The sequence below is a fragment of the Didymosphaeria variabile genome (assembly GCF_027946475.1).
Source record: "Didymosphaeria variabile strain IMI 356815 chromosome Unknown scaffold_8, whole genome shotgun sequence".
In the NCBI taxonomy this organism is placed as follows: Eukaryota; Fungi; Ascomycota; class Dothideomycetes; order Pleosporales; family Didymosphaeriaceae; genus Didymosphaeria; species Didymosphaeria variabile.
Window position 1 is genome coordinate 430,698 of NW_026611627.1, and position 19,197 is coordinate 449,894.

General features: G+C 52.5%; 6 protein-coding genes across 6 annotated transcripts; 3 read left to right on the forward strand and 3 right to left on the reverse strand.

Annotated features, from left to right (window-relative positions):
* Positions 1 to 264: 264 nt before the first annotated feature.
* Positions 265 to 1,136, forward strand: MRPL2 (54S ribosomal protein L2 mitochondrial; the record flags this gene model as incomplete). Its single annotated transcript, XM_056219114.1, has 2 exons — positions 265 to 487; positions 553 to 1,136. 2 exons carry the CDS (start codon positions 265 to 267, stop codon positions 1,134 to 1,136), a joined length of 807 nt encoding a protein of 268 aa, XP_056066241.1.
* Positions 1,137 to 1,210: 74 nt separating this feature from the next.
* Positions 1,211 to 2,504, reverse strand: N0V89_010371 (uncharacterized protein; the record flags this gene model as incomplete). Its single annotated transcript, XM_056219115.1, has 3 exons — positions 1,211 to 1,682; positions 1,729 to 2,386; positions 2,441 to 2,504. The coding sequence occupies 3 exons, from the start codon at positions 2,502 to 2,504 to the stop codon at positions 1,211 to 1,213; spliced, it is 1,194 nt and encodes a 397-aa protein (XP_056066242.1).
* Positions 2,505 to 4,082: 1,578 nt separating this feature from the next.
* On the forward strand, positions 4,083 to 5,671 carry N0V89_010372 (uncharacterized protein; the record flags this gene model as incomplete). Its single annotated transcript, XM_056219116.1, has 4 exons — positions 4,083 to 4,368; positions 4,437 to 4,708; positions 4,754 to 4,872; positions 4,930 to 5,671. 4 exons carry the CDS (start codon positions 4,083 to 4,085, stop codon positions 5,669 to 5,671), a joined length of 1,419 nt encoding a protein of 472 aa, XP_056066243.1.
* A 543-nt stretch (positions 5,672 to 6,214) lies between these two features.
* On the forward strand, positions 6,215 to 7,249 carry N0V89_010373 (uncharacterized protein; the record flags this gene model as incomplete). Its single annotated transcript, XM_056219117.1, has 3 exons — positions 6,215 to 6,379; positions 6,436 to 6,720; positions 6,785 to 7,249. The coding sequence occupies 3 exons, from the start codon at positions 6,215 to 6,217 to the stop codon at positions 7,247 to 7,249; spliced, it is 915 nt and encodes a 304-aa protein (XP_056066244.1).
* Positions 7,250 to 11,075: 3,826 nt separating this feature from the next.
* Positions 11,076 to 16,204, reverse strand: N0V89_010374 (uncharacterized protein; the record flags this gene model as incomplete). The annotated part of the gene is made up of 5 exons (XM_056219118.1): positions 11,076 to 11,909; positions 11,961 to 12,281; positions 12,336 to 15,218; positions 15,273 to 15,614; positions 15,677 to 16,204. The coding sequence occupies 5 exons, from the start codon at positions 16,202 to 16,204 to the stop codon at positions 11,076 to 11,078; spliced, it is 4,908 nt and encodes a 1,635-aa protein (XP_056066245.1).
* Positions 16,205 to 16,269: 65 nt separating this feature from the next.
* Positions 16,270 to 18,343, reverse strand: N0V89_010375 (uncharacterized protein; the record flags this gene model as incomplete). The annotated part of the gene is made up of 3 exons (XM_056219119.1): positions 16,270 to 17,287; positions 17,337 to 17,547; positions 17,596 to 18,343. 3 exons carry the CDS (start codon positions 18,341 to 18,343, stop codon positions 16,270 to 16,272), a joined length of 1,977 nt encoding a protein of 658 aa, XP_056066246.1.
* Positions 18,344 to 19,197: the final 854 nt, after the last annotated feature.

The window sequence follows — 19,197 nt, forward strand, 5'->3', positions numbered from 1 at the left end:
AGTGCGAATGCGAAAAGCTATCCTTTGGACAAGACATGCCCCGCATATCGTACGATAGTTTCAGGCCTGATGACCTCGGGAGATCCACTTCCACGTGTGAGTGAAGCTTCCAAGGCTGGGAAAATGTTCGTTCAGTTCCGTCGTGAGTCGGAGGAAGGCACCATGGGTGCTTTCGCGCTAATCCCGAAATGCACCTCTTGGCGCTCTCATCTTCACAATTCTTGAGCGCAGCAACACCAGCCGACGACACCCATCACAGCAGCCATGCTGCTCCCACGGATACTTGCGCCCGTCCGCGCAGCAGCCAAATCGCCTCTGATACCCTCCTCGCGCGTCCTCGACGTCATCCGCCACGCCAATGGCTCCGCCGCTCACGCTCCTTCACCAACCCTCTCCTTCGTACGACATGCTACCCATCAGGCCCAAGGACGAGCCAACGGCGCGAAAGATGGACCAGGAAAGCGTTTGGGCGCGAAGAAGGCTGGAGGTACGCTTGCGTTACAGACACCACTGCATTGAAGAGAGGATTGAAGGCTAATGCATGGCTTGTAGGAGAATACGTGATCCCAGGAAACATCATCTTCCGTCAGCGCGGCACGGCCTGGTTCCCAGGTGAGAACTGTAAATTTGGACGCGACCACTGCATCTTCGCCACCGAGTCGGGTTACGTTCGATACTACAAAGATCCCTCGTTACATCCAAAGCGCCAGTACATCGGCGTCGCGCTCGAGAAGACCGACAAACTTCCTTACCCACAGAACGCCGCACGACGGAGGAGGCTTGGATTTGTTGCCGTACAAAACGAGCCCCAGCCCAAGAAAATTGAGGGACAAGCTGTGGTTGCGGATCTGCAAGTTGGCGATGCACCCGGCAGCGAGACGAGCATTCGTGCAACGGTACGAGATTCGCAGACTTTGACGATAGGAAAGGGATATGCGTACCGCGCGGCGAACTGGGACATTGGGCGGGTGGCGGAGAGGGCGAACGTGCAGGTCAAACAGTTCGTACCAGGAGACCGATGGGCGGCATGGCAGAAGTCGCAGGCACGAAAGAAGCGCAATGAGGAGGCGAAGAAGTTGCGCAATGCGGGCAAGAAGTCTGCGAAGCCGAAGGCAAGGAAGAGAAGAGGACCGTAAGCATGTGTATACTTTGGGTGTATCAATACTTGTACAAACGACGACGGCTTAGACGGCCCAATTTGACTACAAATCTAGAGTTTTGCTGTGTCTTTCAGCACTAGACCCCCGCTTTCGATGTCGTATTGCCGGCCTTTCGTCCAGCCCAGCCATCGCCCGAGTGTCTCTTCTCCGCCGGCTCCGGGTATTAGACCCTTCTCATCCCAACCGCTACCCTCGACGCCTATGCCTTGCCCAACAGCGGCTGGTCGCTCTGACTCTCCTTCTTGTATGGCATAACCAGGCGTTGATGTGAGTGTGACTGCGGGTCTCTGGTCGAAGCCTTGCGCTTCTAGCTCTGCATTCGTGTAAACAGGGGTACAGCACGCGTCTGTGCCGTCGAAGATGGCCTCCCACTCAGCGCGCGTCTTCTTCTTGAATACTTCGGTGAAGAAGCCTGTGAGCTTCGCCCAGTCCGCTTTGTTATCGCGATCGCCTGGCAGATCCGAGGGTTTGAGACCAAGGCCCTGAAGCAGCGCAGCGTAGAACTGCGGTTCGATCGCACCACTGACATCGTCAGTATTGTATCGGGCAATTTCCAAGACCAACTCACACAGCCATGTACCTCCCATCCTTGGTTTCATACGTATCATAATATGGTGCCCCACCATCCAGCATGTTCGTCCCCCTCTCCCTCTTCCACACCTCAGTCTTAAGTCCCAGCCGCGGCATCGTCGCCAACACCGCACTCCCATCCACCATATTCGCCTCGACCACCTGCCCCTGCCCACTCCTCTCTCTCGCTAACAACGCCAACAATATCCCCAGAAAACACATTGCGCCTCCGCCCGCAAAGTCCCCAACCACATTCCCTGGTGGATACGGCTTCTCCCCCTTCCGCCCAAACAAGCTCAGCACCCCACTTACAGCAATGTAGTTTATATCGTGGCCCGCCATCATGCTGTATTTCCCGTCTCGCCGGAAGCCCGTCATCCGCCCCACGATCAACTTGGGATTTATCTTCATCATGACATCTTGGGGAGACAGGCCGAGTTTTTCCAGGACACCAGGCCGGAAGGGATCTATCACGACGTCGATTTCTGGGAGGAGTTTCTTGACGAGGGCGATCGCAGCGGGTGATTTGAGATTGACTGTTATTGAGGTTTTGCGGCGGGTAAGCTGATCAGAGGTCGGATGCGACGCGGGGGAGGGGCGGTCGACGCGGAGGACAGTGGCGCCGTAGTCGGCGAGGAGCATGCCTGCGAAGGGGCCTACACACCCAACATTAATGTGTCTCCAATTAATCTTGCGAAAGGAATGTGTACCTGGTGCCAGGCCGGCGAACTCGAGCACGCGAATGCCCGTTAGCGGTGGTGACTGGTCTGCCATGATGTCTAAGGCCTATTGTGTGAATACTTCCCTGGGTACAGGTGGATCAGAGCGCAAACTAGTATAAAAGGGTGCATTGAAGCTATATACATAGTCGACGTCGACATGGCGGATGCGACGCGAAGGACGGTTAAGCACTTCCCGGTAGGCTTCAAATGAACCGAGGCGTTGGAGGTGGGGAATCTGGGGAAGGAAGAGCGATTGGTCGCGCGTGGCGTTTTAGTCAGCTTAGGAACTCCCTGCTTTCATCAACACCACATTTAGCTTTCTAGCAATCGTCTCATACTCTCTTCGTTCGCAAGCTGGGTTTCCAACATGCCTTCGTTGCTATACCACTTTCACGTTCGGGCTTGATCACGGCGCCCATCTACTGGCGTTCTTTCGGTGATCTGCATCCTTCCCCTGTCACAGATTACATGCCCATGCTGGTTGTTTAAGTGGTATCTCTGGCTAGAAAGGGTGTGTAAGTTATATTTTCAGAAATTCGGTTGCCGCGATGTAATGTCAATGCTCTTTGACGCCCTCTCCCGGTATTGCTATATCAGAAAGCAACAATACGACCTAACGAGCGCAAGTGATTTGAGTACATGCCTCCGGCGGGCCTCCTGTCCTTCACGGACACAACGCATCAGGGCTCACAAATCTGAGTTGTAGCAAAGATTCCCAACCCTCAGAGGCAACGACTTCGGCGCCGAGAAAAGCAAGCGGCCGTGTCAAGCACTGGAGAGAATGCCGTTTCTGAGAGAAAACTTTCTGACAGGCCGGTTCCAGGAGTGCTTGAAATGCAGAACAACGAAACCCTTATTCTAGCATAGTAACGCAATGTCCAGATGAATTGAACTGCAGGTACATGTCAATGTGAATGTGCCGATCCTATGACACCGCCCACGCAACCGTGAAAATGCGCGGCCAGCTCTAATGGAGCGGTTATCGTCCCTCTCCGCATTGCTGAATCGCAACCGCCCAATAAGGAAACTCTATGGCTCAATACAAAACGTAAAGAGATGGCGAGATAGGCGGTTGAACTGTCTGATGAATGCGTTGAAGAGAGGAAGAAGGTGCAATCGCGGAATTTTCTATAAGCGCGTACATCAGGCTAACTTGTTCCGGTGCTAGTGCGCAGCAACAGGCCTTGGCATGCGCGTGGGCACACCCGCATAGAACAGTGTTCAATGTGACATGCAATAAAGAGAGCTCGGTTTGTTCTACTGATTGTCATCGGCTCAGTTTGATTGAGAAGCAGCTATCCAAGTCCACCAAGATGGTGTGAATGACTAACGCGCAGTGATTAGTCAGTCAAGCATCTTCCGCATCGCATTACCAACCTTCTGCAGCGACACATTGGAAAAAAATATGTTCCAATGGCTTACACCTTTCGTCCGTGTCAGTGGCATGTTTGAGGCGATGACGTACCGGCAACGCCGAGATACGATGTTTCGGTGCCCAGTTTGTGACCTCTAGATATTCGCCACGCATACCGAGAGGTATAGTCGCTTGAGGCGAAGGCTCCTAGTATATTAGCCTCGCGATATGCTGCAGCCCAGGTCCAAATCCCTCATTATAAGGAATACTAGCATCATGGACCGTTCAGCAAAGACCATCTTCAACTTTGTCAACCTATCACACCCCGACGAACTCAAGGATGAGGAAACTCAGCTTCGAATTCGGCGGCTGGCGATGAGCGAAGTCGGAAGAGCTCGAAGAAAGCCCAAAACCAAACGCGAAAGGAACGAGATGGTGCTTGAGTTTCGCAAACCAGCGGCAACCTCTGCTACCATCGACCGGTTGGGTAGAGGAGAAGTCGACCCGTTTACGCCTTATCCCATTGCTCTGGATGAAACATCACGTGCACTAGTTGCTTCCAGTAAGTTTTAGACGTGCAGCGGTCGCGTAGAATTTTGCATCCTGACCACGGCTGCTGACGCATCACAGTCTTCCGAGATGGCAGTGCGCATTCGCGTCAGCTCCGTGGTGCCTGGTGGCTTGTAGGGTTGAGCGACAAGGCCACCTTCTACAACGTGCTCGCAAATGCCCGTCTGTATCAGCTTAAAGAGTTGACTGGTACATTCGTTCAGAAGAGTGACTTGCTTGGCCTGTCCATGCAAAATCATGCACTTCGTTCAATGACGGATAGGATAAAGGATTCGGAAGGCCATGCCAGTGATGAGATGATAGGGGCTGTTAGCTCCTTCATGTGTTATCATGTAAGTCATTATCTGTTCTGAAGCTCCAAGCTCATCATGGAATAGTACATTCTGGGTGAGTTCGAAGGTTGGGAAAACCATCGCAATGCACTGGCGCGGATGACTGGCTTAAGAGGTGGCTTTAACAACATTGCTCAGGAGTCGCTTCGCATCACAGTTTCCTGGTAAGCTTGGTACATGAGTCACGCAAGTTGAACGTTGTTGGCTGATTTTCTCGACAGGACAGATCTCGTTGGTTCTTTCTCCCAAGACATCCCCTCCATCGTCCCTCTACCGCAACTATGGCAAAATAACTCCCGATCTCCTCCAGGGTCCCCACGACCGTTCAATGATATCTCGCTCAAATGGAAGCAACGCTTTCCGGCTATGATGGACTGGATAACCATCTTCGATGATATTAACCAGCTCATGTCGCTTGACCGGGGCTTCACGAAGGAAGAGAAGCATCTTGCAGAGACAACGGGCTGCTGGATGGAGCCTACCATGGTCCGCCTGCTTGCTATACGACCGCTTATTACAGGAAGCAAATCAGAGAATGTCATGGAAGAGGTTTGTCGCCTCGGCACCATGCTTTTCTTAGCACCCATCTGGCGCTGGCTCGGAGCAAGTCCAGTGTGGACCTTCACCGTCACCCGAAATCTTCTTTCCGTGCTTAATAGCCAAATGGTCGAATGGGGCGAACTCAAACCATTGCTGGTCTGGTCTGTTTATTTCGCCGCACTTGAAACGCGCGATCCGCGAGAGAGGAGCCAGTTCGCCTTCATCCTCGCTGTGCTGATGAACGGATTGCAAATTCGAGAATGGAGTGAGCTGACGCAGGTGGTGCAAAGCGTGCTTTGGGCGGAGCGTATATTTGCAAGCAGCGATGGTAGCCTTCGCGATGATGTTATGAGCATTCTGCGCTTGCCGGGTACTGGAGATGTTACACCCGTGCTGGAGGAAATTGAAGATGAAGAGGCCTAGCCTAGCCGCTTTGAGAAGGACTGCAACCCTGCTCATGCGTCTGTCGTTTGTAAGCTTGACTGCATCACATCATGCATCGGGAATCAACAACATCCGAGCCAACGTACGCCCCACTACTCCCGATACAATGGAAGAAAGCGGGACCGCTGACATGAGGCACTCAAACCAATCACCCGTGCATCCGTACACATGTAGCAATCTAATCTGACCTGCGCTAATACCCATAGCGCATTTTTCGGCCTTCAGCTTTGTCTTGTAGCTGTGCCCCTCTGATAGGGAAAGTCTTGATTGGCGTTGCTTCTTCATGGGCATGCGGTACCTGTCGAAAGCTTGCATTCCGGAACAGGCTCCAATGTGATGCGTAAGCACACTGCGCATCTTTATCATAGGGCTTAGAGACAGATCGAGCCACCGTGCCACCTCCGTACAGCTTAAGTATATAACCGATTGTCCTCGCCATACAACTGCCCCGCCGCATCGTCATTTCACAACACCCATATATCTGAGTTCAAAAGCATCACACATCAACCCCTCTTTTCAACAATGGCCGATCAAACTCCCGATCCCGACTACTTCGTCAAGAGCCAGCAATTCACTGCGCACACGCACCGCGATGTTTACCCCGCTATCAACCCCACCAATTCTTCTCTCTCTCAAAGTGGGAAGGTTATCATCGTCACAGGCGCAAGCCAAGGATTGGGCGCAAGAGTAAGACGAAACATCTTCACTCGACAAGGCTGTATCGCGGACTAATCTTCGTATAGGGGTTCGTACAATCGTTCGCCGCCACAGGACCAAAAGCCATCGTCCTGGTAGCCAGGAACGCAAAGAAGCTGGACGAAGTTGCCGCCAGTGTCAATGAGAAATACCCCAACGTCGACACCCTGACTGTATCGACGGACGTTTCAGATCCAGCGAGTGTAGCAGCCTTGTTCGAGAAGGTCAAGAGCAAGTACGGTCACGCTGATGTGTTGGTCAACAACGCCGCGGTCTTCAACAGCATTGCGCCAGTCAAGGATGTCGACCACAAAGCGTGGTGGGATGAAATGGTGCGCACACTTTCCTCGCTCCTCGCATTGTTCGTTCAGTGCGCCAGTCTTACACTTACCACAGACCATCAACATCTACGGCACGTTCCTCGTCACACAATCTTTCCTCAAATTGCTCCCCGAGTCTGCGCCTGCCAGAATCATCACCCTCACCACCGGCGCCGCCTACGAAGTCTTTCCCAACCTCTCCAACTACGGGCTCTCCAAGCTCGTTGTCTTCGAGCTCATGGCCTACGTCACAGTCGAGAACCCGAACGTTGTCGCTGTCGCAGTGCATCCTGGCATCGTGCCTACAGACATGCTCAAGGACGCGTTTGCGCCGTTCGCTCACGATAAGCCGGAGTTGGTGGGCGGGCTGGCGACGTGGTTGGCTGCGTGGGAGGGAGAAGACCGCAGCTTCTTGAGTGGGCGATATCTGTCTGCAAACTGGGATGTGGATGATTTGGTCAAGAGGAAGGAGGAGATTGTTGACGGGGGCCTGTTGAAGCTCAATTTGATGGGGCAGTTTGGCGAGAAGCAATTCAAGTAGGGGAATTGCGATTCGCAATGGTGTTCGATAGAAGATGTTATGACTATTCTGTGCCGCAACGGTGCCGCAATCTCAGTTTCCTTCCAGAGTACCATATTGAAAGGGCTTTCTCGCACCAGTCTAGATATCCACATCCGCCACGGGAGCCCAAGCGTCTGCATCTCCAAGCCTCTCGGGTACAAGTCCCGCGCTTCCAGCAGGAGTATAGCCTGCTTCTAATTGACGGTGGTACGAAATTTGACGGAGGCGATTCGACTCCCTTGGGGTCAATTGCAGCTGTTTCAGTGTCAGGGGGTAATCGATGCTGCGATTGAGGCACATACGTAAATCTCTACACCTGTAGCCTGAATGGCCATGCCAAGCCACAGTGCCATGCCAAATGGTGCTCCCAGAGCGACGGCAATCTCTTCAATCCGAGAAGTCATACTCGCAAGAACGAGAACCTGTTGCCCGGAGTTGCTTCCGTTGAAGTACGAAGCACACTCTGGATAGTACTCTAATGTATCAGTAGCAGATTCGAGCATGAATTCGATATGTTCGCAGAGACGTGGCTGAAAGTAGTTGCCTTGTTTGCTGATGATCTGCGCTGCGATGAACAGAATGAAGCGAGTCGTTATTGGTGTTCCCATCTTCGTATCAAGTCAGTTTTGGCATTCCTGAAGAATGGGAGCGGCGTACCAGGAACCAAGCTCTCAACATCCACGCACGATGCTGGTCGATTTGTAGCTTCTTGATATTCCACCACGCGAGCGCCAGCTCGACTGACACGGCAATCGCCAGGAAACCTGTCCCGGCCTGGATATCTAATCCGCCGCCTACTGCATGCCTTGCAATCATAAACGCTCCGATAATGCCAGCGAGAACCAGCAAAAAGATAACGTAGCCGTTCACGCGATGAAATTGGATCCACTTTCGGCGAACGGCTGGGACGAATTGGAAGCACACCAATATACCGGCGGGTAAGACTCCGAGTAGATGCATGCGAATGCCGACTTCTGAAGATAAATATTTTTTGTACCAAAAGCATTCACCAGGCAGTGTTCCGCCGTCACCTCCGCCGCACATTTTGCCGTTGAAGTCGAGGAAGTGGAGACGCGCAAGTGAGAAGCCTAGCATAGCACCAGCAAATATGACGACTGAAAGATTTCCATGTTAGTTCGAGGTGAGATGGGATTGGTTTGGTGGTCGGGCCTTACACAATGTAAAGTTATAACCTTTAGAGAATCCGAGAGGGTGATAGACCTTCCGCGCCATCGTAACGAACCCATTTGCCGATAGTGGTAACTTTGAAGCCATTTCCGGGCTCTTTCAAATGCGTCGGTGTGCTTGAGCGATCAAATGCAAATGTAGTTACGTGGCGCAGCGTCCTGCTATTTATCTATCGCGTATCGCTTCGGATGAAGCATCCTGCCAGTTCATCCGACTCTGTCGTACGGCGCATATAGACCTAACACGGGATAGCGTTGCTAGGCAGCCATCTACATCTCGCATCTTGAATCCTATGTTTCGCAAATTCTATAAAGATTGCCCGACTGTGGCATGGCGCGCACATAGATCCGCAAACGGTTAGACCGCCACGGAAGTCGGTGAATGGCATTAGCGTGTTGCGGAGAGTTCTCATCGACTGAAGGTGGAGCTCCTCGGAGTCGACGCGAGCTGCAGTTGACGCGAGTCGAACATTTCGTGAAATGACTAAAGAATTTCGTCTATGCTTCACGAAAAGTTTCGTGAGGTGTGATAGCTGCGAAAGAGGACTTTCGTTGAGGCAAGGCCATCCGTGCATGCCGTGTTGGAGCGATTAGCGCATTCAATATCCTTGGCGATGGCGTTGCCCTAGTGTAGGGCTGGAGATCGATCATCGACTTGCTGCACACGCTCCACCTCATGCATCACTTCGCGATACGCGTCCTTCATCGCTTAAAATATGGTCGGTAGGCCAGGTCGATCCAAAGGGTGTTTTAATTGCCGTCGGAGGAAAAAGGGAGTAAGTTGGCTTCAGAGCAGGGCACATGGGTCCAGGCAACCAGTCCACTCATGACTAACAACTTGTCAGTGCGACCTAGCACGGCCACAGTGTGGACAGTGTATCAAAAGCAAGTTCAAATGCGCCGGATACGATGACAACCTAGACATAGTTATTTATACGCCATTGGGTTCTAGATCATATGCCAGCTTGCAGAGCACTGCCGTGGAAGTCAAGTACATTGACACTTTCTGGGAGTTATTGTTACCTACCATGTCAAGAGCCTCGCGGACTTCCAACGGGGACTGGACTCGGGTCATCAGGGACCGCTATACATCGGACGGTTCTCTCAGAAACGCGATGCTTGCCTTGACTCTTTCAAGGGTCGGCCAACATGGCGGCAATAGTAGTGTCGCGAGGTCTGGTGCTGTCCATTACAACGAATGCCTTCGCGAAGTTGCCCGGAAGATCAATCTACAGAAGGGCGCATGCAACGACGAAGTCCTCGCTGTGTGCCTCATTCTGAGCCTTTACGAAGTCATGTGTAGCCCGGCGTCGCAAGGAGTCAACTGGCAAAGCCACATACGAGGAATAGGACTACTAATGCAGCTTCGCGGGCCGCATGGGTTCACATCCGGGATCAGCCATAATCTGTTTGTTAGCGCCCGCTTGAATGTGGTTAGTCTTTCCGTGACAAGCCATTATGCACCGCTCACCTAAAACGTTTAGATCTTCGCTGCCCTAGTTTCTCGTACAGCTACGTTTCTCGACTCATACGATTGGATGACCATACCGTGGAGTACGGGCAACACTCCCAAGTCACTCTATGATAAGATCGTGGATCTGAGCGCCCAGATACCACGTGTTCTGGACATGCTTGATCAGATGCACATAGCAAGGTCGCATCAAACAGGCGATTCAGAGTCCCTACTGAGCGCCTGTTGGAGAATCGATAGCGAACTCCAAGACTGGCACCGCGAGCTAGTCGTAACCTGCGCCCTGACCCATGTCAGCCCTGCCGGCCCTCCTCACGCGGCCATAGATTTTAACGAACCACTCACAGCAGACACTGAGATCAACCATGAACATGCACAAGCACTGTCTATATATTGGATGACATGCTGCTTCCTGTATACCACCCTCCGACTTGTATGGCAAGCAAGCGAAAACCCGCTATACCTTCTACCGCATCGCATCGACCCTCTTCGATACGCGAGTCTCATCTCCAGATCACTACCTTACTTTTCCGCGCCTAGCGCAGGTGAGGGTCCCTTGGTATATTACTCTATGAGCATAGGCGCTGCACTGCACTGTCTTTCTGTCTCAGGCCAACTCGGGTCATTAGACTCACAACGACTGACGAAGATCTTCGAAGAGGATCCAAGGGGAATTGGAAATCGAGTGGGTATGTTCTTGAAGACACTGGCGGCGGCCAATGTCGAATGTAAGATCAGCTTGGAACCCGTGGACTGGAATTATCCCGACAAGGACGAGGTAGTAAAGCTGGGAAAGAAATGGTGGGGTGGCGGAACGGATGAGGTAACTTTAAGACCGCGGACACCAGCAGCCAAAGTTACTGTAGGACCATGGCAAGGGCCCGAAGAAACAGCGTCGACTGCTCTATAGAATAGAAAGTGACTGTACACGGGAGCGATGCCAAGTGGGCACTGGCTCAGTGTCACACAAGGACAACAATCATCTTCATGCGAAGCTAGAGGTGCCAAAAAATAATTGATAAATATATCTGCGACGCCGAGCCTTTGTACAAATTAACCCTAGCACGTTACCTGGACTTACAGAAGGAATCACGACTACAGAAGACATCAACATCGCCAGCTTCAACGCCAGTCGCACAAACACTCTCTACTCTGCCACTACACCAGCCTTGCTCTTCGTACACACGACCTTCGCTAAAGCCTGGATGCTTCCTTGGGCCAATAACTCCAACACCTGCAAGTTCGCCTCGAACATCCTCGTGATGAAATTGCGCACTTCGATTGCCGTCAGCGAGTCAAGCGGGTAGTTGCTAAGCGGCCGGGTCACATCCAACTCCTCCTTCTCCATCCCGATGACCTCGGCGATCTTCTCCACGAGCCCGTTGCAGACAACCTCTTCAGCTTCGGCGCGGGAGGCAGATGCCGCCGTCTTGAACGCGGCGCTCCACGAGATGGCAACCGGACCAGTAGTAGACATAGCAGCAGCCTCGGCTTCCGCAACAGATAGCAAGTGCTTGAACTTCGCGTCGGTCGACCAGAAGGGACGCATGGTCGCGGTGATGCGCATCCCGGTGATGGCGTGGTGGTTGCACGTGCTTGCCATCTTGCCGGTGATGGCGGCGCTAATAAGGGCAAGCACTTCGGCTTCACAGATTGTGTCGCTCCCCAAGTTGCGCGCCACTTCAGCAGCCTTCTCGGCATCCTCAGCGAGATAACCGGCATCGGAGACGGCAGTTAGGTCGATCGACGCCGCTGGCAGGCCGTGGGACGCACGGTATTGGGTAAGGCCGTTGAGGAAGGTGTTGGCGGCCGCATAAGCAGCCTGTCCTCTGTTGCCGACGGCGCCCGCAGCCGAAGAGATGACGATGAAGAAGTCGAGGGGCGATGAGGCGAGCGCGTGGTGGAGGTTCCACGCTCCCTTGACCTTGGACTCAATGACTGTAGTGTATTGGTCGAACGTCATCTTTTCAAAGAGCACATCCTGATTATGTGGTCAGTAGATGTAGCGTCGAGGCAGGGAATGGTCACTTACGTGCAGCACCATGGCACCGTGGACTATACCTCGGACAGGTGGCAAACCCTCAAGCCCCGATGTTAGCAGAGTGTCGACATCAGCGCGATCTGCAACGTTGCAGCGGCGGATCACGATGTTTGCCCCAGAGGCATTGAGAGCGTCGACTTGCTCTTTCGCTTTGCCATGGACTGCACCACTTCGCGAAAGGAGGACGATGTTCTGTGCTCCTTTCGATACCATCCATCTGGCCATGCTTCGGCCGAGACCGCCAGTACCACCGATAAGCACATATGTTGCATCAGCGCGAAGCATGTTCGCTTCTTCCTTAAGACGCGGTACCTATGACTTGAGTCAGCGAGTAACAAGCCGAGCAAGAAAGACCCAAAGACTTACCAGGACCGTTTCGTCCTCACGCGGTACGATGACAACTTTGCCATGTGGCTCAGCAGAGTGCAAAGCTTGGAGCACAGTCGTGCTTTCCGTTATACCATAAGAGGCGATGGGATGTACAGGCAACACTTTCCCAAACCGGAGCAGCTTAGCGACGTCGCTGAGGACCCGCTTGAGCTTCTGGGGCCGGTCATGCGCGAGCGCAAAGATATCAACGCATGATATCGTCGCACTCTTCTCGAAAGCTACATATGCGAGGTCGTTACAGCCAACATGGATGAAGCGGCCAAACTTAGCGATGCACCGCCATGTAGCACGGAGAACTTCTCCCTCGGCCATGTCATTGAGGATAACATCCACCCCGAGGCCTTTCGTCGCATCGATCAGGTAGTCGGCGAATGACTCGCTACCAGCGAAGTAGATACTATCAGCGGGGATGTTGTACAGCTCAACTAGAGTGGCTTTCTCCTCAGAGTTCCTTACGGTGGCAAATACTTCCGCGCCGAGCATTTGCGCGACAGCAACAGCAGCTTGACCTACAGCGGTTGCAGCGTGATGAATCAAAACAGACTCGCCTTCGGAGAGCGACGCGATGTTGGCCAAGCTGTGGTATGCAGTGCAGTATGCGAGCGGGATCGTTGCGGCCTCTTCGAACGACAGATGATCCGGAAGTTTGAGGAGAAACCGGTCGTGAGCACGAGTAACGGTGGATAGCGAACCGTTTGGAGTGACGGCTGCAACGCGGTCACCGACACTGACCGAGGAGATTCTCGACCCTACACTGGTTACCACACCACTGCACTCCATGCCAAGGTCATCGCCACGAAGGTGGCCCATGGCTGCTTCAGCGTCTCGTACATTGATACCAACGGCCTTGACCTGGATCTCTACTTGATCTTCGGGTAATGGAGTTCGTGATATTTGGTCATCCTCGAAGTGGATTGTGTCGAGGGCACCGGGTGTGGCGATGAAAGCTCGCAGTGGTCGCTCAGCATCCATGAAGTGCGCAGGGGCAGTCGCAGACGGCTGCACCTGTTGATGAACATATTCGTTCATGTCCTGATCGTTAATTATGCGGGGAGTGAGCAGCGAGCCGCGCCGTTCCATGAACTCGGTCTCCTCACCCTGCCGATTGACACCCAGTGATGCTTGCAAGACCTTCAGTATTGTCTTGACCGCATCTGCCTGAGGCAACACCATCTCACCATCCAAGTCTAGTGTGACGAAGTTCATGAGCGTGCCTTCGGAACGTAGAGTCCGACTGAAACCGGCTATCATGTTCGCGTCCGGGTTTTGCGCATTTTGGTACGCGCCTTTGACAACCCAGAGCATACCTTGGATCGTGGTGAGAAGCTTCTTTAGTGCCTCGAAGGTCTCTTGGTCTAAGGTCGATAGAACCGGCTGATCAATCTCAGCAAGGAAAATGCAGATTTTGCTGGTGCCATCGACTTGAGCCAGGGTTCCTGTAGTTGGCGTGGATCCTGTTGCGGTAGTCAAGATGGTAGCTAGCTCACTAGCTAAGCTATGCTGAAGATCGCTGTCTCCGTGTACAATAACAACTTCGGCATCGAACTGAGCTTGTGAATCTTCCTTCAACTCCTCCAGAGCTGGTTCCCAAGTCTGCTTATAGCAGAGCTCTCGGCCACTATCAGCCTCAGCATCTGTGTCTTTCTCGAGGATAGGTGCTGTTGTAAGATCCTCAATAGCGATGACAGACTCAACCGCGTCGATTGCTGCCAATGCGAACATGGAAAGCTTATTCGATTTGACGTTACTGAGCACCGTGCGAGGCTCGCAGAAGGCTTGCAAACATCCTCCGTTGCTGTGAAGTGTAGATGAGGCTCTCGCTGACACCGTGAGCTTTCCAATCGATGATGGAAGGTGAATGTTGTCCAGGAATCCATTGGTGATGTCCAGAACAGGCCAATATGAGGAGATGAGCTGTTCCAACATTGTGGGATGAATTATGTAGTCAGACTCGTAGTGGTTCGGCATGTCAGTCGTAGTGTCAGCCAAGACAAGCTGTGACACGGATCCGGCCTTAGACACTCGACCATTGGTAAGACCTTGGAAGGTGCTACCATAGGAGACGCCGAGGTCTGAAAGACGCTGATAGAGAGCTTCGTTCTGCACACCCTCTCCAGCAGCATCTGCAATTCTTAACAGCTTGGACCTCAGCTTCTGTCTCTGTGCGTCGACGAGTCGTCCACTTTGGACGTCATTGACTTCAGTTTTCTTAGTCTTCACATAGCCTGTGCAGTGCTGAGTCCAGCCTTTCGCTGTTGCCCAGGAGGATATAACGAACTCGGCTCGTAGCCCCTTTGCTGTTGCATGATCTGCTTGAGGGCGCAGAGTCGTGGTCATCTCTAAGTCATCCTCCGACAAGATGATAGGTGTGGTGACATGCAAGTCGCAGACTTCCAATGTGTCGAACTCGATGTTGTCCCAAGAAGCCTTCTGTGCCGCAGCCTCTAAAGCCATGGACGCAAAGCCGGATATTGGGAAGATAGTCAAGCCTTGTACTTGGTGATGACGTAGCCAAGGGAGGTCATCAAGGCGCACAATGTTCCTCCAGGTGGGCTCAGTGTGGTTCGAATACATAGCCAGTGCGCCGATTATGTCGGATCGTCGGTCGTTCTGAAATTTGTGAATGTCAGTGAACCTCGATTGATGGTAATACCGGGATTGGTGGTTCCACGGATATCGCGGTATGTCGGTAAGCACAGCCGGCGGGTTCGTCATAGTCTTGGGAAAGTTGATGGCGCCCATGTCAAGAGCAGCACCCTTGATCCATAGTGTGCCAGCAAGTGCAAGGGCTGTTTGGAGAGCGTTCTTTTTGCGTGCCAAGGCCGATGCATACGCAATCTTACTTGCGGAGGGTCCAACCTACTGGATCAGTATACTTTCGGTCCCTGTACAGAGCATATCTGGACTACTTACTGCCTTGAAAATTTGTTTAATCGGGCCTTGAAGCGCTGCATGAGGTCCCAGCTCAAGCAAGAAGTTTACGCCACTCTTGTGACCGTCGATCGGCTGACACATGCTATGCACCGCTTCATCAAAACGTACAGGGCACGTCAAATTCTGTACCCAATATGTTGCATCGAGCTCCGAAGACTTGGCTAGGCGGCCAAGTAGTGATGAGTAGAACAGCGTGGTTGAACCCTTAGGGTGCTTGACAAAGCGCAAGGATTCGGTATACTCTTTCGCAACTAGGTTCATGTGATGTGAGTGATAAGCAGTGTCGACCTGCAGCTTTCGGGCGAACATTCCCGGATGTACCTATCAGTTAAGACGACAGTCAGTAACGCTCACGTATAGAAGGTATTACGAAGCCTACTCACTTCTTCGATGATTCGTTGAAGCTCGAGAATGGCATCTGTATCACCCGACACCGTGACGCTAGAAGGACTATTAATGCAGGCAATCTTAGCTTCACCTGCGGAACTAGGAATGCGTTCCAACAGGGGAGCAATATCTGCTTGGCCAGCGCCCACTGCCATCATGCTACCATCCAGAGTAGGAAATCTCTCCTTCAGTATTGGGATGAGACGTCCTCTGTGATATGCCACAGTCATTGCATCATCGAAGTCGATGATTCCTGCAGCATAAGCAGCACCGATCTCTCCACTAGAGTGGCCGGCAACAGCTGTGGCGGTTATGTTCCACGTTCTCAGCAAGTCGACGAGAGCCAACTGCACTGCGGTACATGAAGGCTGGCTCAGATGAGCAGCATTGATCTTTGTGGTAGTCTCCTCCTTTTGGAGTTCCTCGAGCAAAGAAAAGTTCGCACCAAGTGAGAGTAAGTGTTTGTCAGCTCGGTCGATCGCCGATGCATAAACAGGGTAGCGCTCGTAGAGCTCGCGGCCCATGGCCCACCATTGTGCTCCTGCAAGTACGCGATGGTTAGTGAAGAGCACTCCACGACGTGTATCAGTCACATCTTCTTACCTTGGCCAGTGAAAATGAAGCCCAAGCGAACCGATTCCAAGTCTTGTTTGACTGGACGGACTTTGCCACTTGAGAGCGCTTCGACAAGATCGACAGAGCTTGACGCAGTCACGGCTAAGCGCCACGGAAGATGTGTCTTGCGCTGCCCAAGAGTGTATGCCAAATTGCTCAACAGATCGTTTTGGAATACCTCAGGACGTTGCTCAAGGTAGATGCCGTAATTCTTCATCACCTGTTCAGCAGCAATCTTGTCGTTTCCGCTCAACAAGAACAACCTTTCAAATGCCTGCGTGTCGATCTCTTCTTTCATGGTCTTTCTTTCGAGTGGACCTTTGGTCAGAACAATATGAGCGTTAGTGCCACCAAAACCAAAACCGTTGACGCTCGCCCATCGCTTGCCTATCGGCCAAGGTCGTTGATTGGTCGGTACCTTTAGCCCCCACTCGTCGAACGGGATCTTCTCGTTTGGCTGTTTGAAGTCGTAATTCGGCAGAATGAAACCACGTTCGAGCATAAGGGCAGTCTTGATCACGCCTGCGATACCGGCTGCTGCCTCTAAGTGACCAATATTTGACTTCACCGAGCCAATGAACAGTGGCTTCCGCTTCGTCCGTCCTTCACCAAACACGGCACGTAGTGCGCCGACTTCAATGGGGTCACCTACTCGCGTTCCGGTTCCGTGAGCCTCAACGTAGCCTGTGTCTGCAGGATCCATGCCTCCGTTTTTATAGACGGATCGCATCAGGGATTCTGAGAGCGGTGAGCTTAGATTGACACAGGTGACAAACATTCGCATACCTTGTGCGGAACCATTCGGCATGGTAATACCTGGTGTTCTCCCATCTTGGTTGATACCACTGCCGGTGATGACGGCTCGAATAGGGTCATTATCCTTGAGTGCTTGCTCCAGCGTCTTAAGAACTATGATACCGCACCCCTCGCCTCGACCATAACCAGTGCCTCTTTGATCAAAGGCAAAGGACCTTCCAGCTTCACCAAACAGCCTAGAGACAAGGTGAGAGTGTGGACGGGGAGCGACACTAGATGACATACCTAGACATGGAATAAGAGATCCAAAACTCCGGTAACATATTGAGATGAACTCCTCCCACGATGGCTGAGCTCGATTCGCCATTTCGAACGCTCTGGCATGCAACGTGCATTGCAACCATACTGCTAGAGCAGGCAGTGTCTACCGTAAATGAAGGACCTCTTAGGTCAAAGAAATGCGAGACGCGATTCGACTGCATGGCGAAAGCGCATCCTGTCGAGGTTAGCAGACACGTCAACGCGCTCCAGTACGTCTACTTACCGGTAGCCTGATGCATTGGAATAGTCTCTGGGTCTCTGAAAAGATCTGCCTCGTACTCGGAGAACGTGCCACCAATGAAGCAGCCAACATCCTGGCCTACGATGGAATGTTTTGGTATCCCAGCACTCTCCAGGGCTTCAAACGTGCACTCCAGAAGGAGGCGCTGCTGTGGATCTAGACTGGTGGCCTCTTGGGCCGTGAAGCTGAAGAACGGAGCGTCGAAGGCTTTAAGGTCTGCCTGTATGAAATTGCCACCATGTGCGTTTGTTGTACCGCTCTTGCCAGGATTAGGATGAACGAATCGATTGCTATTGAAGCGGTCTTTTGGGATCTCGGAGAAGCCGGTTCGAGCACGTGCGCAGAGCTCCCAGAATTCATCAGGCGTCGAAACGTTACCAGGGAAGCGACACGCCATGCCAACGATAGCAATCGGTTGGTTTTGCAGTTCGACATGGCTCTTGCTGTATCCTTCCGTGTAGCCTTCCGTGTACCCATTCGTATATGCAGTCTCGTAGGGGATCGCTGGGGCAGCTGTGTCCAGTACCAGTTGAGGTGCTTCGGAGCTATCAGCGTCTGGTAGCGTGACACCGTTGCGGTGGACATCGTTATGGCCATTTGCAGCTCCATTGGAGTGCTCGTGAGCCACATTTCCATTTGTTGGTTCATGTACACCATTGGTATGTTCGTTCAGTTCTGCATCCAAGAGACTTCCCCGCTCCGACGTGGGGGTAAGAGCGTATGGCGCCATGGCCCGCTTCGGTTTGGTTGGTGCCTGCAACAGTAAGTCATACGATATAGACAGTCTCCGTTGCATTTGAGTGCTTGATACTTACTATCTAAAGACTGCTCTTCAAGAACTTCACAGTTGAACTGACAAGCCAAGTCCTCTACATCTAGACTTGCAACCTTGAAAGTCTATCACTTGCTTGCGAAGAAAAAAAAAGGATCAGGTTTGCGACTTAGTAGCCTCAGTGTCACTGCACTCTGGTCTTATTTTCGGATCTGCCCAGGTCGCAAGCCGAAGCATAAGCTTGTGATACGGGATTAACCGGTTGCGGCGCGCGTCATTTGGCGTACATTCTTCAACCTCGATGCGAGAACTCGTGCTGTTCGGTCCAATGGGTGATTGAGATAGGACCCAAAGCGCACTGAGATCGGAAACCATCTTCTATCTCCCCGCAATGAAATTGGAGAAGCCGGTGGTCGTCATCGTTATCATCTAATCGCAACGGCCGCAAAGTACATGTTATGCCGACCCCAGATGCCGCCGCAGCTCATCACAAACCACGATATTGTCCGTGAAGCTCTAGAACTATAGTGACCGGGCGGGTACTGCAGGAACAGGTAAGGAGCCCGGTTTGAACCCGATGGGGGACTCCAGCAGGACGGGTCATATCGCTAGAAGTGTTCGGGGTAGCGGATCAACGTTGCATATGGGGCAACTGGATGAAAAGATTGGTTTGATATGAGAGGATATGGATCCCTAGATGATATCAAAGATTGCAACGTGAGACGAGGCGACGTCAACGCAGGCTCCTGTCAAGCCTGGCAGATCCCTGTCTAGTGCGTCGTCAGGTAATCGCTACCAAGTGGCCAGATCGG